Source organism: Microtus ochrogaster, linkage group LG2 (genome assembly GCF_000317375.1).
Source record: "Microtus ochrogaster isolate Prairie Vole_2 linkage group LG2, MicOch1.0, whole genome shotgun sequence".
NCBI classification, from domain to species: domain Eukaryota; kingdom Metazoa; phylum Chordata; class Mammalia; order Rodentia; family Cricetidae; genus Microtus; species Microtus ochrogaster.
In genome coordinates, this window is record NC_022028.1 from 2591235 (window position 1) to 2606036 (window position 14802).

The following is a 14802-nucleotide window of genomic DNA, read 5'->3' on the forward strand; positions in this document are numbered from 1 at the left end:
ATCATCCCGTGTCCAGCGGGCAGGTACTTTTGACTCTGTCTTCCTGCTGCTCTCGGAAGCAGGCTCATGCTGCTGGTAGTCTCAAACGTGATAAGTAAGAGCTGGAAGTGGCCCAGTGGCCTGTTGGTGCCATCTCGTCTCCCACACCTGGGACCATTCATCCTGTGATCACGGCCATTTATAGGCCGTTGCTATGCACTAGCCTCTGACCACTGTTGTTAATCCCCTAGTAGCCTTGTCCAGAGACAAGGCTCTGTGGAGGTCGCTAGTTTACATCTGAGATCACAGTGTCTGGAAGACAAGGAGAGTTCAAGGCCAGCCTGGGCTATAGAGTGAAAATGTCTTCAGATAAAACAAAGTATAGAGACACAGGCCTGTAAACACAGCACCTACCCAAGTTCAAGGCCAGCCTGGGCCCATGGTGGAGTCAGAAGAGGCACAGCCCCATAGGTGGCAGAGGCAGTCACACTGGAGAGCCGCTCTGCCGTGCCCCGAGGACGGCCTCTGACTCGTGGGGTACATCCCACAGGTGCCCGTGTCTGTGGCCATGATGTCGCAGCAGATGCTCACCCCTCAGCAGATGCAGCAGATCCTGTCACCCCCTCAGCTGCAGGCCTTGCTGCAGCAGCAACAGGCGCTCATGCTCCAGCAGGTGAGACTAGCCCCAGGGCGGCACCCACTCCCTCCCTGAGCCTCATTGAGGACCTCTGCTGTGGCAGAAACCAGGAACACTGCCCAGAGAATCCTCTGCTACCTCCCACCCTTGCGTCCCACATACTGGCCTCACTTCTGTCTTTAGAACTCTTGGGGAGCAGGGTGAAGTATGGAACACCATGCCCTCCATACCCCCAACACACACTCAGAAACATACTGAAGAGATCCCATCTCTCTCTGCCTGGCCATGTTCGTGGAACACTTGTGCCCTGCCTGCGGGAGCCTTGGCCAGGCAGGGCTGGGTTTACACCTAGCAACTCCCAGATTGGCAGCTCCAGGGCTAGCAGCTCCCGGAAACCGCCCCTCTTCTTCCTTCAGCTGCAGGAATATTATAAGAAGCAGCAAGAGCAACTCCATCTGCAGCTCCTCACCCAGCAGCAGGCTGGGAAACAGCAGCCCAAGGAGGTGAGTGGCTGCAGAGCCGTGCCCAGGTATCCCCTGCATTCTCTAGTCCCAACACTGGCAACCAGCCTTCTTCAGTCTGATAAAGAAAACTGGCCTTGTGGGAAGAGTTGGAAAACCAGGAAAACGTTGGGAGGGGAGGTTCAAGGAAGAAATTAGGGCGGACATTCACTTGCCTCCAACCCCTTGTACTCATTCTTTCTCTCCTTGCCTCCAATTGTGTTGTCCCTATGTGTGAAATCACCAGATATGTCTGATGGTCTTCGCTTATATCCAACAGACTCATGTCCTACCATCTTGCTGCTCACCCTGTCCCTAGTGAGCCAGCTGTCCCATGCAGAGGACCCTCAGCAGTGTGCCTACCTCCTGCACCTTAGCCTGCCCTGTCTCCCGATGCCTTGTGCAGCCCTCACCAGCTTACTCTCATAGCTCCCCAGCCCAGCGTCTGCTCTACCTCCTGCCACAGTGCATCCTGAGGGGTTACAGCAGGTGCCTTGTGTCCCAGACTTGTCTCCTTCTTGACCAAACTGTGGCCTCACTTCAGGGTGCCCCTTCCCAGAGTGCTGCTCTGATGGTTACCAGGCCCTCCCCACCCCTGCCTCTCTTCCAGTGTACTTTCAGCTGCTAAGGTCTGTGTTTGAATCTAAGCTCTTTATCCTCTTGTCTCAATGAATTGCCACCCCTAATACATACCAGGCCACTCCCCAGGGCAGGCAGGCAGAGATACCTGGCCTCTCAGACATCCAGGACATGATTGGCTCTCTGGACTCAGAAAACTTGCTGACAGCCTGACCTGTCAGTGCCTGTGTGAAGAACTGAATGGGGAGGGGCGGGGAGCCGTGTACTCGGGGAACCAGGAGTTTGCGCCTGGGCAGTGTTGGCCACTGTTCTAGACCATGCTGAGGCTGGTCAGGTCCCATCCCCTTCTTTTGCACTGTGTCTGAAAAGCAGAACAGAATGAGATGGAGGTGCAGAGTCTCCACCACCCGAGAAGAAGGGGGGCTCTGGGCATGTGGGAAGGGTCTCCTCCAGGTGGGAGTGGCCCCCAGATCTGACAGGCTCATCCATCACTGTGATGAGAGCCCCCCCACCCAGGCGCACAGCTGCCGTGTGGATAGCAGAAGCTGCCGCCAAGGAGGAGGAGGGGGAGGGAGGGAGGAGGGAGGGCGTCGTGCTGCGTGTCTGGGTCTGGCTGTGTGTGTTTGCGCGTGTGCGTGCGTGCGTGCATGCGTGTGTTTACTGCGAGGAGGCATGCAGCCCTATGGAAGCTGGGCCGGGAGCAGAGAAGCTGCAGCTGCGGAGGCCACCACGACAGCTTCAGGGGCTGACAGGCCCTGGGAGGGGGTGGCGGCGGCATGGGGGCCAGATGGTACGGCCGAGGCCGACGGCACCCCTCTCTGCCCACCCCCTCGGGCTCCCTCCCAGGCTCTGGGGAACAAACAGCTGGCCTTCCAGCAGCAGCTCCTGCAGATGCAACAGTTGCAGCAACAGCACTTGCTCAACCTACAGAGGCAGGGGCTGGTCAGCCTGCAGCCTAGCCAAGCCTCAGGGCCCCTCCAGGCCCTCCCGCAAGGTGAGCAATGCCCCACCCCCGCCCCCAACCCTGCACCTTTCACCTAACCCTGGGTGAGGCACAGGCTCTGTGTGTTGTGCTCCCAGCCAGCCTCTCTCTCCTGCAGCAGCCGTGTGCCCGACAGACCTGCCTCAGCTGTGGAAAGGCGAGGGTGCCCCAGGGCAGCCTGCTGAGGACAGCGTCAGGCAGGAGGGGCTGGACCTGGCCAGCACAGCTGCTACTGCTACCTCGTTTGCCAGCCCCCCCAAGGTCTCCCCACCTCTCTCCCACCACCCCTTACCCAATGGACAGCCCACTGTGCTCACATCTCGGAGAGACAGGTATGGCTGGCCCTAGGGCACAGTACGTGCCCAGGCCCTGCTCTGGGTTGTGCCTGGAACCCCAAGAGTAGAGCCGTGGTGGGGTCTGAGAGGGAGGGAGGGCTGGAGCTCAGGGACCCAGGAGTTTACCTCCTCCCTCTGGTGTACAGAATGGGAAGCCAGCTGTAGGACAAAAGCTGGACCCAGGGTTGCTGAGGAGGGGCCTTCGGGCTCTGATCACTAATGTTTTCATCCCTTTCCAGCTCCTCCCACGAGGAGACCCCCAGTTCCCACCCCCTTTATGGACATGGAGAATGCAAGTGGCCAGGCTGTGAGACCCTGTGTGAAGACCTGGGCCAGTTTATCAAGTAGGTGTCACCCAGCCCTTCCCACTGTCACCTGCAATCCTAACGTCCCAGCTGAGTGGAGCTGCAAGGTGGCCTAGCTCTTCCCCTGCTTTCCCTGCCCCCCTTATTCCTGCTGGCAGCTCCCCCCCCAACACCCTCCCACCCCAGAACAGGGGTGTCAGTGGAGGAAGCCTATCTCTCCGCATCCTGGAGAGTGATGGCCAGCCGAGGACAGGCAGGGTGGGAGGCAGACAGGCGGCTGGCAGCAGGCGGCCAGCCGCCACCACAGTGCCAAGCTCTGTCACTGACGGATTAACTCCGCTGTCTCCCGGACCCTTGCTGCATCAGGGTCAAACAAATTGTTTTCACGCTTCGTCAGAGGTTTACTTAATTAGTTCATTTGCAATTAGATCTCTCTGTAGCCCGGTTTTAGCTAAGACATCAAAGGAGGCTGAGGAGAAAGCTTCCTCAATTGCTCCCCCCCCCTTTGTTCCACCCTTTCTCTTCGTTTCTCTTATTCTGTCTGCTTTTCTGGCTGAGGACTGGCTGACAGAGTCGGGGTGGAGGATGGGTGGCAGAGGTGAAGTAAGACAGCCCAGGGCTCACTCTCTCCCCTGCTCTCCTCCTCTCTAAGACACCTCAACACAGAACACGCTTTGGATGACCGGAGCACAGCCCAATGCCGCGTGCAGATGCAGGTGGTCCAACAGCTGGAGATCCAGGTGTGACCCACGGGTGTGCGGGGAGGGCCACACAGTTTTGCCCATTAGGGCAGACAGTGTCCTGTGAGGGTCCTGTGGTCAGAGCCAACATCTTACATTCTCTGGGTCTTAGTTAGCATAGTGTCGGGTGAGGACCAGTGAGTTGTTTGAGGCTGTGCTTTATATGCTACATAAATACAAGGCTGGGTGAGTGGCTAGTGTACAGACCTGCTTCGTGCCGTGCTCCCCCAGCCATCTAGGTAGCTCAAGGAGCCCTCAGAGCGGCCCGCCATGCCTGCACTAACACCATCCCCAGTGACACACGCACAGAGCATTGTACCTTTCAAGTGGCCACTCAGCGAATGAAGGAATTGGGACTTGAACCAGATACCCTGGCTCCTGTGTGGAGTCCTTAGTAGTCAGTCAGCCAACCACGTTTAACCTGGCTCCTAACAGGGCGCCCTGTGAAGAGGGTAGTTGTAAAAGATGCTTCAGATTTATGAATGGAGGAAGTGAATCATTCATCCATTCCCACGTACCTCTTCAGTAGTGAACCAGGCAGGCCGTGGGGTGGTGTTTGGCCACAGATTCTGCCTTCCCTGGGGAGAAAGAGCACATTGCTGATGGGAAGAAGGGTGCCCGTGTGTAAGAGTGGTAAAGTCTGAGCTGGGACAGGGTGTCAACATCCCGACCCTGAAGGTGTGGAGGTTCAGAGGGGCAAAGAAAGTTTTCAGAAGTGAGACACAGGGAGCAGGCACCTCTGTGTGCGTGCGTGCGTGCGTGCGTGCGTGCGTGCGTGCGTGCGTGTGTGTGTGTGTGTGTGACGGGGAGAGAGAGAGAATGAGTGTGCATGTGATTGTGTGTAAGACTATATGTGTGTAATTGTATGTGTGAATGTGTATGTGGTGCACATGTGAATGTGTCTGTATGGGTGTGAGTGTGTGTGTGTAAGAGAGAGAGTGTGTATGAGTGTGAGTATGTGAGAGAGAATGCGTGAGTGTCGAGGCTTTCTGCGGGAGTACTCTGGTGAAGATGGCATGTAGGGATGAGGACCCATTGCCTTCCTTTACAATGCCCCTCTTTGCCTGTGTCTTTCACAGCTCGCCAAGGAGAGTGAGCGGTTGCAGGCCATGATGGCCCATCTGCACATGCGGCCTTCAGAGCCCAAGCCCTTCAGCCAGCCAGTGAGTGCCCCCCATCCCTGCATGCCCTGGGCCCTTCCCCATTACTAACCACTGAACCCAGTTCCTCACTCCTCCTCTTTCTCCAAGGTGACCATCTCTGCAGACTCATTCCCAGATGGCCTCGTGCACCCCCCAACTTCAGCAGCTGCCCCTGTCACACCCCTGCGACCCCCTGGCCTGGGCTCTGCATCTTTGCATAGCGGGGGCCCTGCTCGCCGGAGAAGCAGCGACAAATTCTGTTCCCCCATCTCCTCAGGTGAGGCTGCTGTGGAGGGAGGGGGCTCCCTCCCCCAGGCAGGTCCCCGGTCTGGCTGCCTCACCCTCTGCCTGTCTCCCCCAGAGCTGGCCCAGAATCATGAATTCTACAAGAATGCTGATGTCAGGCCCCCCTTTACCTACGCCTCCCTTATCCGCCAGGTAAGTGTGGAAGGCAGGAGGGGTGTGGAAGGAAAGCTAGTTGATACCTCCAAGAGGGTTCTGGGACCCACTCCTCTGGTCTTTTGCCTGCATCTCAGAGTATATTCCCATTAATTTTTGCTGTCTGTATCCACAGTGCCATGCTCATTTCTGCATACACACACTCAGCCTCCTTCCTCTCTGTCCCTTCTCTCCTGTCCATACCCCTCATGTTCTTAATGCTCACATGATATTCATAAACACATGGACATACTCTGACACATGTGTCTGCTCTCCGGGACTTCCTATGGGTGTGCGTTCTCTCCCATTCTCAGGGTGCACTTTGCCCAAATAAGGATAAATTCCCAGCCACTTCAAGAACGGCGCTCATTCACTTCTTCCAGATAGGGCATGTGGAGCCCTATTTCCCCCTCGCCCCCAACCCCAGCAGAGGCTCCTGTGTCCCGCATGCATTTGCGCAGGCTCTGGAGCTGGGCTCCCAGTATCCTCAGCCCCTCTTAGCTCACTGGCCTTGCTGGGACGCCCAGCCTACCTCTCTCTGGTCCTGCATCCACCCATCTGGTCCATACCTATTGCAATGGGTCTTCTCTCCTGTGTCTGAGGTGACAGAGAGGGGCAAAAACACAGGGTTCTGAACCCTTCAGGAGTAAGCTGAGGGTCTCTCTGCCCTTTCCTTGCTTGCAGGCCATTCTGGAAACTCCGGATAGGCAGCTGACTCTGAACGAGATCTATAACTGGTTTACCAGGATGTTCGCCTATTTCCGGAGAAACACTGCCACCTGGAAGGTGAGGCCTGCCCCTCCCCTCGTTCTCACTTCTTAAACCTCCACATCCCATGGAGACCCAGGCTGCCTAACAGTTTTCCCCTCAACAGTCCTGCAGAACTATCCCATCAGGGCCATAGACACCCCAGCCACACACACACTTCTTAGCAGGAGGTGTGGAGTAACATAACAGCCCTTTTGTGAGTTGGGGACTTGCCACATTGCCCAGGCTGGTCTTAAAACCCTGGGTTCAGATGATCTCCCTGCCTCCAACTCCCTGAGTGCCAAGATTACAGGTGTGTGTCACCATACCCTGTTAGGCAGTGCTGGGCATAGAACCCAGCCCTGTGTGTGCTAGGCATACAGAGGGACTTTCTTTTAGTGACTTTGGCCAATCTTGTGCTGTCACTTTAAGAAGAAGAATTCACCCCCCTCCTAAGGTACTTCCAAGGTACAAAGAACCCAGCCCCCTGAGGCAGGACAGCAGAAGGGTGAATTCTTGGTAGCAGGTCCTGCGCTGAATCCATAGGTACTTCATGGGTCTAGATTCCAAACTAAAGGCTCGTATGAAGTCCCGGAGGAGGCTGCAGGTATATGGCCCAGATACATGGGTGGAATGAGCCCCGTGGACCATTCCCAGGACACACATGGGCATTCACAAACTACCCAGTGTACCAGTAGCAGGGAGATAATTGTATCTATCCAATTAGAAATTTAACACTTTCAGCCATAAAAGCATTTTCCTAGGAGACCCTAGGAAAATGGGACACAGATGTGGTCTGGGACCCTAAACCATTCTCTAGTCAAGACGAGGTATGCGTGCGCGCGTGCGCACACTTTGTGTGACTTTCACTGTGCAGCAAGGTGGGAAGGTGGTATCTGAATTAAGGAGGAAGGAGTATTGGCCCCTTCGTGAAGTCTGAACACTGGAGAGGGCGTCCCTATCGCAGAACTCTTAATTGTATCCTGGCTCTCGGGTCCCCCTGCTGGCCAGTGAAAAAACTGCAGCGAAACGAATCCTATCCCACAATGTTGCCGGTCTCTCAACACGTGTCCCGCCAAGCCCTGTGTACGGTCTGCGGTTGCCCAGCCTTTTCCACCTTGGTAATATACAAAAAGTTACTAGAAGGACCTTTCACATCATCTTCCCTTTCCTATGCCAAGCTCCCAAAGCTTAGAGATACTATGTGGCAGAGACAGCCATTCTGATTGGCTATGAGTGATGTCACTTCCTGGCAACCACAACCCTGCTATCTTTTTGAGCCAACATCACGTTCTGGGGCCACTTGGCCCCGCCTCCAACCTCCAGGCCAGGTCGGAAGGCAGGCTTTACAAGTGATACAATCACATCATCTAAAATTGAATACGATCTAGAGCCTAGTTTCTATGTAGAAGGTGGTCAGGTGGCTTTCTTGGTTTCTCAGTGACCATGTTAAAACAACTCATCTGGTCATTTGGCCTCCGCCTCTGTTTCATCCCTCACACACACTGGTCCAGATACTCAGGGTGCCTGTGTTGCTACCTGTACCACCCAGGGACCCCATACTGCCAAGCCACATCTGGTCAGACTATGTTGGCTTGAGAGCCACAGTGTCTTTGAGAATTCTTTTCATCAGCCAAACTTCATTCATGTATTGGGGGAAGCTTGTGGCTTCTTCCCTCTGTTCCTGTTCTCTCTACTTTTCACTTCCTCCAGGTCATCTTCCTCTACTTTATTTGGGTTTCTAAGTCCCATCTCCACCCCGTCTGGCCCCCATCCATAAATAAGGCTTCTACTTCAGGCTCAGGGCATCCAGGCTTGGAAGTGGGTGTAGGCCAGGCCAGCTGCCATTTCTTGGGGACAGAGCCACCATCTGCCAAGCCAGTGGTCCCCACCAGCCCTCCCATGTCCATCCCCTCCTAGGGCCTGTGTTGTGGGCCCATCCTTTTGTTTACGCAGCCTCTGCCAGACCCCTTAAATTGCCGTTAATGTTTCAGCGTAACGAATTAGTCTCTCATCACGAATCAGGCTTCGAAACGAGGGAAAAAAGCCCCGGCGAGGCCACCCTCGGAAATTGGGGTCATTCTCATTTGCAAAGCGGAGGATCGGAGCCCCGTAATGCGGGCAAATTTATTCTGAGGCAGGAGCCCCGGCGTGATTAGGCCCTTTGTAATTATCGCTCCGTGAGATTCCACTCCAGCCGCCCGCCTCCCTCGTGGATTAGCAAGCGAGTCGGAAAAATACACAGGATTTAATTAGAGGCAAATTAAAATTGGTAATGAAATCGGGCCAGTTGCAAGAGGCAAGAGTTGGATGGGAGAGAGGGAGAGGGGATCTCCAGGGGCACCCACTGCCCGCCCTGCCCGCTTTCTTCCCCCTTCAGAAATGTAAAGAGGAGATAGGAATGGGGTGAATGGAGGAGGCTTATGGGGGACAGGTAATGGGGACAGGGCTGGGGCTGGTGGTGAGAGGCAGAAAAACTGAGAGCAGAGAGTTAGGGAGGTGGGACCAAGGGACCTGGGGACAGGGATCAGGGCCCTTATCCAGGCTTCCAGAGGGAATTAGGCCCAGCAACCCCCCACCCATGTGTCCTACCAACCAGGTGACCTCAATTTCTGAAGTTCCCCCATCAGGAGAAGGTGGTGGTAACCTTGTCGTGTTGTCTCACAGCTGTGACTTTAGACTGTCCTTTCAAGTTAGCAGTTGGTTTCCACGTGCATTTATTGGGCTCCACTGTATGCCTGTGCTCCCAGGAAGCTGTCTGTTCAGAGCCACAGCACAAAGCCTCAGACTCCTTAGGGCTTCAATAAAGGCTGTGAGGACCATGGGTCAGTCGCAAGTCCAGAGTTCCTTGTGTGCCTAAGGTACAGTGTCCCAACTTCTCTGAGTCACCAGGCTCCTTAAATCAGGTCTTAAAATCAGAAGCTAGGGAACTAGAGAGATGACTCAGCAGGTAAGTGCAGTGGCGGCTCTCCCAGAGGACCCAAGTTCAATTCCCAGCACCCACATGGCATCTCATAACCTTCTGAATCTCCTGTTCCAGGAATCCAACATATTGGCACAGACATCCATACAGGCAAAACACCAATGCGCATTTAAAAAAAAATCAGAAGTCAGGAATGACAGCTGCCAGTTTTGAGAACAGGAAAAGGGGTGATTTCATTTCCCAGGCTGCAGCATTTTCTTTTCTGTCTTTGGAGACAGGGCCTCTAATGTAGTCCTGGACCTCTTATATAGTCCTGGCTGGCCTGGAACTCCCTGTATAGACCTCTCTGCCTCCCATGTTAAGGCATAAAGCCATGTACCACCACACCCTATCCAAGACGACACTTTCCGAGATGAGGCAGAAGTAGGAGCTTCTGGAAGCAGGTGCAGTGAGAGCCCTCCCTCTTGCCGCCCTTGGGCGGGGTACGTGGTTGTTGCTCCCTAGGACGTGAAATGAGGGACCTTTGCGGGACCATGGGAGGATTTTCTCTGTGTGTTCACTGAAATGAAGGTGAGCCCCGTTTACTGCATCCCTAGAACGCCGTGCGCCACAACCTCAGCCTGCATAAATGCTTCGTCCGTGTGGAGAACGTCAAGGGGGCTGTGTGGACCGTGGATGAGCGCGAATATCAGAAACGGAGACCACCAAAGATGACGGGGTATGTGGGCCCCCGCTGGGTGAGCTGGGTCAGGCTGGCCCCTGCTTCTCAAGGACACCTGGGCTCCAAATGCTACCCTGAAAGGGAAATGTGGGTGTCGAGGGTGGGGGAGACCAGTGCTTGGCAAGCTGTGGATGTGATGGACAGTCCGGAGATGGCGCTGACAGCTTCTGTTCTCACTTCAGGGGGGACAGGGTGCCAGGGAGATGACGCCCATAGTAGTCATGGCATGGCCAGAGCTGGGATGTGGGCTGAGGTGACAGCTTTCAGTCATAGGAGAACCCTGATCCCTGCCCTATTTCACAGAGGAAGAGTTGAATGGGGAAGGCAAAGGGCTGGCAGGAAGCCACACAGCAGGTTGGTGGCAGAGCTGGGTCCAGGACCAGGTATAACGTGAGGTTTGAGCTGCTTCACCACACAGTAGGTCAGAGATCAGAACCTTACCTACCATCTCGTATACACATCTGCCAGAGGAGGCCTGAAGTAGGCTTAGATGCCCTTTCTCTTTCTTTTTTAAGATTTATTTATTTATTTATTATGTATGAATGCCCTATGTGCATGTGTGCCTGCAGGCCACAAGAGGGCACCAGATCCCATTACAGATGGTTGTGAGCCACCATGTGTTTGCTGGGAATTGAACACTGAACGCAGGACCTTTGGAAGAACAGCCAGTGCTCTTAACCGCAGAACCATCTCTCCAGCCCCAGGCTAAGAAAATACCTTTAGCACCCAATGTTTCTTCTAACCAAGCACACCTTGCTGTGCAGCTGCAGGGATGCAGGTGCAGGGTAGACTGCAAAATGCCCTACTGTGTGTCCGCAGCCGCCTCCGCACTTGGCGGTATCATCTCATACCAGCCTGGATCCTGGTCTCCCCCGCAGTGTGAGTGCTGAGAGGTTCTGTGAGAGGCAGACAACCCCAGCCTTGGCGTCCCCAGAGCCTCTGGAACAGAAGGGCCCCTTTTGGTGCATGGTGTTCCAGGGGGACAGGTTTGAGCACAGGTTCAGTTCAGGAGTTCCAGAAAGTGGACGTCCAGAAAGGAGCAGTATAAGCTACAGATCAGACTTTGTTGCCAAACTCCAGAAAATAGGCATGCCGATACAGCTCTGTTCCCGGGCTTCGGAGACAGAAGCTGGAGGATCAGGAGTTCAAGGCCAGCCTCAGCTACAGCACTTCAGTGACCAGCCTGGGCTATGAAAGAGACCTGTTTCTTTTCTTTTTTTATGTTTTTGTTTGTTTATTTAGACAGGATTTTTCTGGTTTTCTCTGCCTTTCCTGTCATTCACTCTGTAGACTAGGCTGGCCCGATACTGCCTGCCTCTGTCTCCTGAGTTCTAGGATTAAAGGCGTGCCCCTCGGCTGAGATTCTGGGGGTGGGAGGATGATGTGAGAGAGAGACTGGTCACACCCTGTGATAAGGGAGTTCTGGAAGTACTGATTCCAGCCCTTGGACAGTCAACGCTAAGGCTTGTGGTCCCTGCTCCGTGCAGGGCTGTGAGCAGAGCAGGGAGAATGAAAAGGACCTGTCCCTAACCCCGCAGCCTCTCCTGGAGCAGTGGAGGAGCCAAGTACATCTGTTCATTCTGGCCTAGAATCGGGGGGACAGTCGGTCATGTGTAGACCAGTGACTTGAGCTCATCTTCTGTCCCCTAGGAGCCCCACCCTGGTGAAGAACATGATCTCTGGCCTCAGTTATGGGGCACTTAACGCCAGCTACCAGGTGACTGAGCCCACCTGCCCCCCTCTGCCTTGCCCCTGGTTTTGCCTTACCTTCTCCCCCTGCAGTTGGGGTAGGTGGGGAGGAGGGTGAAGACTCCCCATTCTTGGCCTCAGCCCTCCGCCCCCTGCCCTAACTAGTGTGTACCTCTGATTTGAAGCCTGGGTTTGGAAAGGGTGGACATAGCACAGCCAGTGGCATCCCGTGCCTCAGCCCATCACTCTAGGGTCCTCTCCCCAGGTTGGAGTGGGAGGTGTTGCTGGGTGAGAACAGTTTTCAGGGGAGCTGGGAGGTGGGGTGAAGGGTTCTGCCCGGGGTGTGTTGGGGAGTACTGCCCAGACAGACAAGCGTGGCATCCGCACGAGGGCCCTGGCAAGTGGGAAGGGTCTCCAGCCACTGATAGCCCATTCCTGTGTGCTCTAGGCTGCCCTGGCAGAGAGCAGCTTCCCCCTCCTCAGCAGTCCTGGCATGCTGAACCCTGGCTCAGCCAGCAGCCTTCTGCCCCTCAGCCAGGATGACATGGGTGCCCCTGGGGAGCCACTGCCCAGCAACGGGAGCAGCAGCCCCCCTCGCCTCTCCCCTCCTCAGTACAGGTGAGCTCACACAAGCCCCTCAGATGTGGAAGGTGGCTCATCCATCCTGCCTCATCTCTGCAATGGACAAGTGATCTCTTCCACCTCATATTCCTCCCCACAGTTCTCTCCCCTCCCCCACCCCTCCTCCTTCTTTCTGTTCTCTTCCTTCTTCCCCATCGGTCCTCCCACTTCTGCATCTCCCAGAGCCTGGGGGAGGGGGACCTCAGATGATGGGATTCTGGCAGGCAGGATCCTGAGCTTCTGAATGAACCTGTGGGAGGAAGGGGAACCCTGGCAGCCACATGCTCACATAACCCTTTCCATCAGCCACCAGGTGCAAGTAAAAGAGGAGCCTGCTGAGGCAGAGGAAGACAGGCGGCCGGGGCCTCCCCTGGGTGCCCCCAACCCCAGCACCGTGGGGCCTCCGGAAGACAGGGACCTGGAGGAGGACCTGCCAGGCGAGGACATGTCCTAAGAGCTGGGTGGGCAGGCAGGGCAGGCCAAGACCCTGCCGCCCAGTCCGGACCCTAGCCCACCCACCCCACTCTACAGCCCCCTCCAACCTCAAGGCACTTCGGGGACTCAGACAGGGGAGATCTGGGCCGGCATCTCCCTAAGCCACCTGACTGACAGACGCCTGGGGGCAGGCACATCCCTGCCCCTGAGAGGACACAGAACCCTTGGCCCGGCACCCGTAGAGGACATGGAGGGCGCAGACCCTCTCAGACCCTCCCTGTATCCCAACCACCAGCAGCAGCAGGGCCCTCCTCCCCCACCAGTGCTCCCTTCCAGGGCCCCTCAGCACAGGGGAGACCCGCAGGCGGGGCTGAGCCACCCTGACATCCCTGACCTTCATCTCCTGCCCTGGCTGTGGCAGAGGTTTCTGGCCAGAGGACCCTTCCTGGTTCGTCTTCCCCTTGACCTTTCCCAACTGTGAAGATTGTAATTCTCCAGCCCCAGCTCCCTGCTCAATGGGACAAGCAGACTGGGAATGCCGCTGCAGCCCAGCCCCTCAAGCTGCTGGCGTGGGTGGGGCAAGTTGTGCCCTGCTCTCCCCCCACACACACCTGAGACAGGACCCAGACGAAAACAGGCCTCCACCCTAGCCTGTTTGCCGGGTGCTCCTGCGGCACCCCAACTTGAGGAAGCACTGAGGGACCCCCATGCTGGGCACCTTCACAGCTGTGTGCACAGGCGGCCTCTGTGGCCCGAGCATCACAGTACAGGAGAAAGCCAGGCGGGAACCATCCTCAGCCCCAGCCTGCGGGTCCCCCTCTCCCCGCACTGGGGTCCTCTCACCCCCTCAGCACCTGTCCCCCCCAGTTAAATGGATGACCAAAGACCTTTCTTATGCCGGAAGCAAAAACCAAATCTTTTTGTTGGCTTTTTCCTTTGTCGCCTCTGAGCACCCTGCCCACCCCTCTGCACCCCGGTCCCAGGCTGGAAGCCATCCCTCCACTTAAGTTATTGTTTAAAACCAAAGTTTACAGTGTCTGTTGGTGGCAAGACCCTCTCCTTCCCCTCCCCCAGGGTCTAGGGGTCCTGCCCACTTCCCCTCTGCTCTACCCCCCTACCTAAGGAGAAGGGAGAGGGCAGGATCCTGCCCCCAACCCTGGGCTGCTTTCTGGGGACTCTTCAGACCCCTGCAGAGGACCAAGTCCCCATCGTGCTGGGAGTGTGGATTCTAGCAGACGCTAGAGCTGGAGAAGTTGAGACTCCACAGACCCCCCCTATGGGGGACCCACAACCCAAGGCCATGGACTGGGTGTCAGGGATGCCCAGAGCACCCTGTGACAGCCCCTACCCTGAGAAAGACTCCTTGGACGTTTCCCAGGAGAACCCCACATCCACCATCAACCCCTATCCCACCCCACACAAGCCGCCCTCCTGAGAGGCAAGGGGCCCCGGCCTTCCCCATGTATCCCCACCTGTGTTCCGTTTGACCAGCACAGAAATATTAAAGTCCTCTATTTACCGGGCCCTGTGTGTGTCACCAAGGTGAGGGAAGGGAGGGCCCTTGGAGCCAGAAGACTTGCTAAAGACAGGAGTGGCAGGCAAGCCAGGCCTGTGAATGTGTCCAGGGCACAGGCCATCCTGAGTCCCTCTCCCAGCTGGCACCCTGCACGAACCAGGCTTCTCCTAACCCAGAGTCCTGAGTGCCAGATCCTGTTGCGGTTTGGTTGCTGATGGCACTCTTAGCCAGGGTCCTCTGCTGTCATGTCACCTGAGTGGGCACGTGCATCGTGACTCCAGGTCGGTTACTGTTGGCCCTGGGGTGCACGTGTGTCTGCAGTGACCTAGTCAGGTGGTTCTGGGCTGGGAAAAGAATGGTCTGATCCACTCGGGACCCTGGAGAGTGAGGGGAAGGGCCGGGAGAAAAGTGGCTCAGCCGTTAGTCCCAAGGTGAGTTCTGTCCGTGGGTGACGCCCCCCTTTGAACGCTGCTCACCGGGGCCTCCTCTGCCTTCCTAGTGTTAGCCCGCTAC

The 14802-nt window shown here is 56.2% G+C and overlaps 1 protein-coding gene across 2 annotated transcripts in view; it reads left to right on the plus strand.

The window, feature by feature from the left end:
* The window catches only part of Foxp4 (forkhead box P4), a 53779-nt gene extending 39488 nt beyond the window's left edge, over positions 1-14291 (plus strand). The window contains exons 4-17 of one of the 2 annotated variants that reach the window (XM_005359697.2): positions 530-652; positions 1033-1119; positions 2542-2689; positions 2799-3009; positions 3252-3356; positions 3970-4057; positions 5137-5220; positions 5308-5476; positions 5561-5637; positions 6322-6423; positions 9904-10025; positions 11679-11745; positions 12166-12335; positions 12645-14291. In XM_005359697.2, coding sequence (XP_005359754.1) covers positions 530-652; positions 1033-1119; positions 2542-2689; positions 2799-3009; positions 3252-3356; positions 3970-4057; positions 5137-5220; positions 5308-5476; positions 5561-5637; positions 6322-6423; positions 9904-10025; positions 11679-11745; positions 12166-12335; positions 12645-12792 — 1701 coding nt within the window. In that variant the 3' untranslated portion in view covers positions 12793-14291. Of the gene's footprint in view, positions 1-529; positions 653-1032; positions 1120-2541; positions 2690-2795; positions 3010-3251; positions 3357-3969; positions 4058-5136; positions 5221-5307; positions 5477-5560; positions 5638-6321; positions 6424-9903; positions 10026-11678; positions 11746-12165; positions 12336-12644 lie in introns of both variants that reach the window. The other variant, XM_005359696.2, reaches the window with a different exon arrangement.
* Positions 14292-14802: the final 511 nt, after the last annotated feature.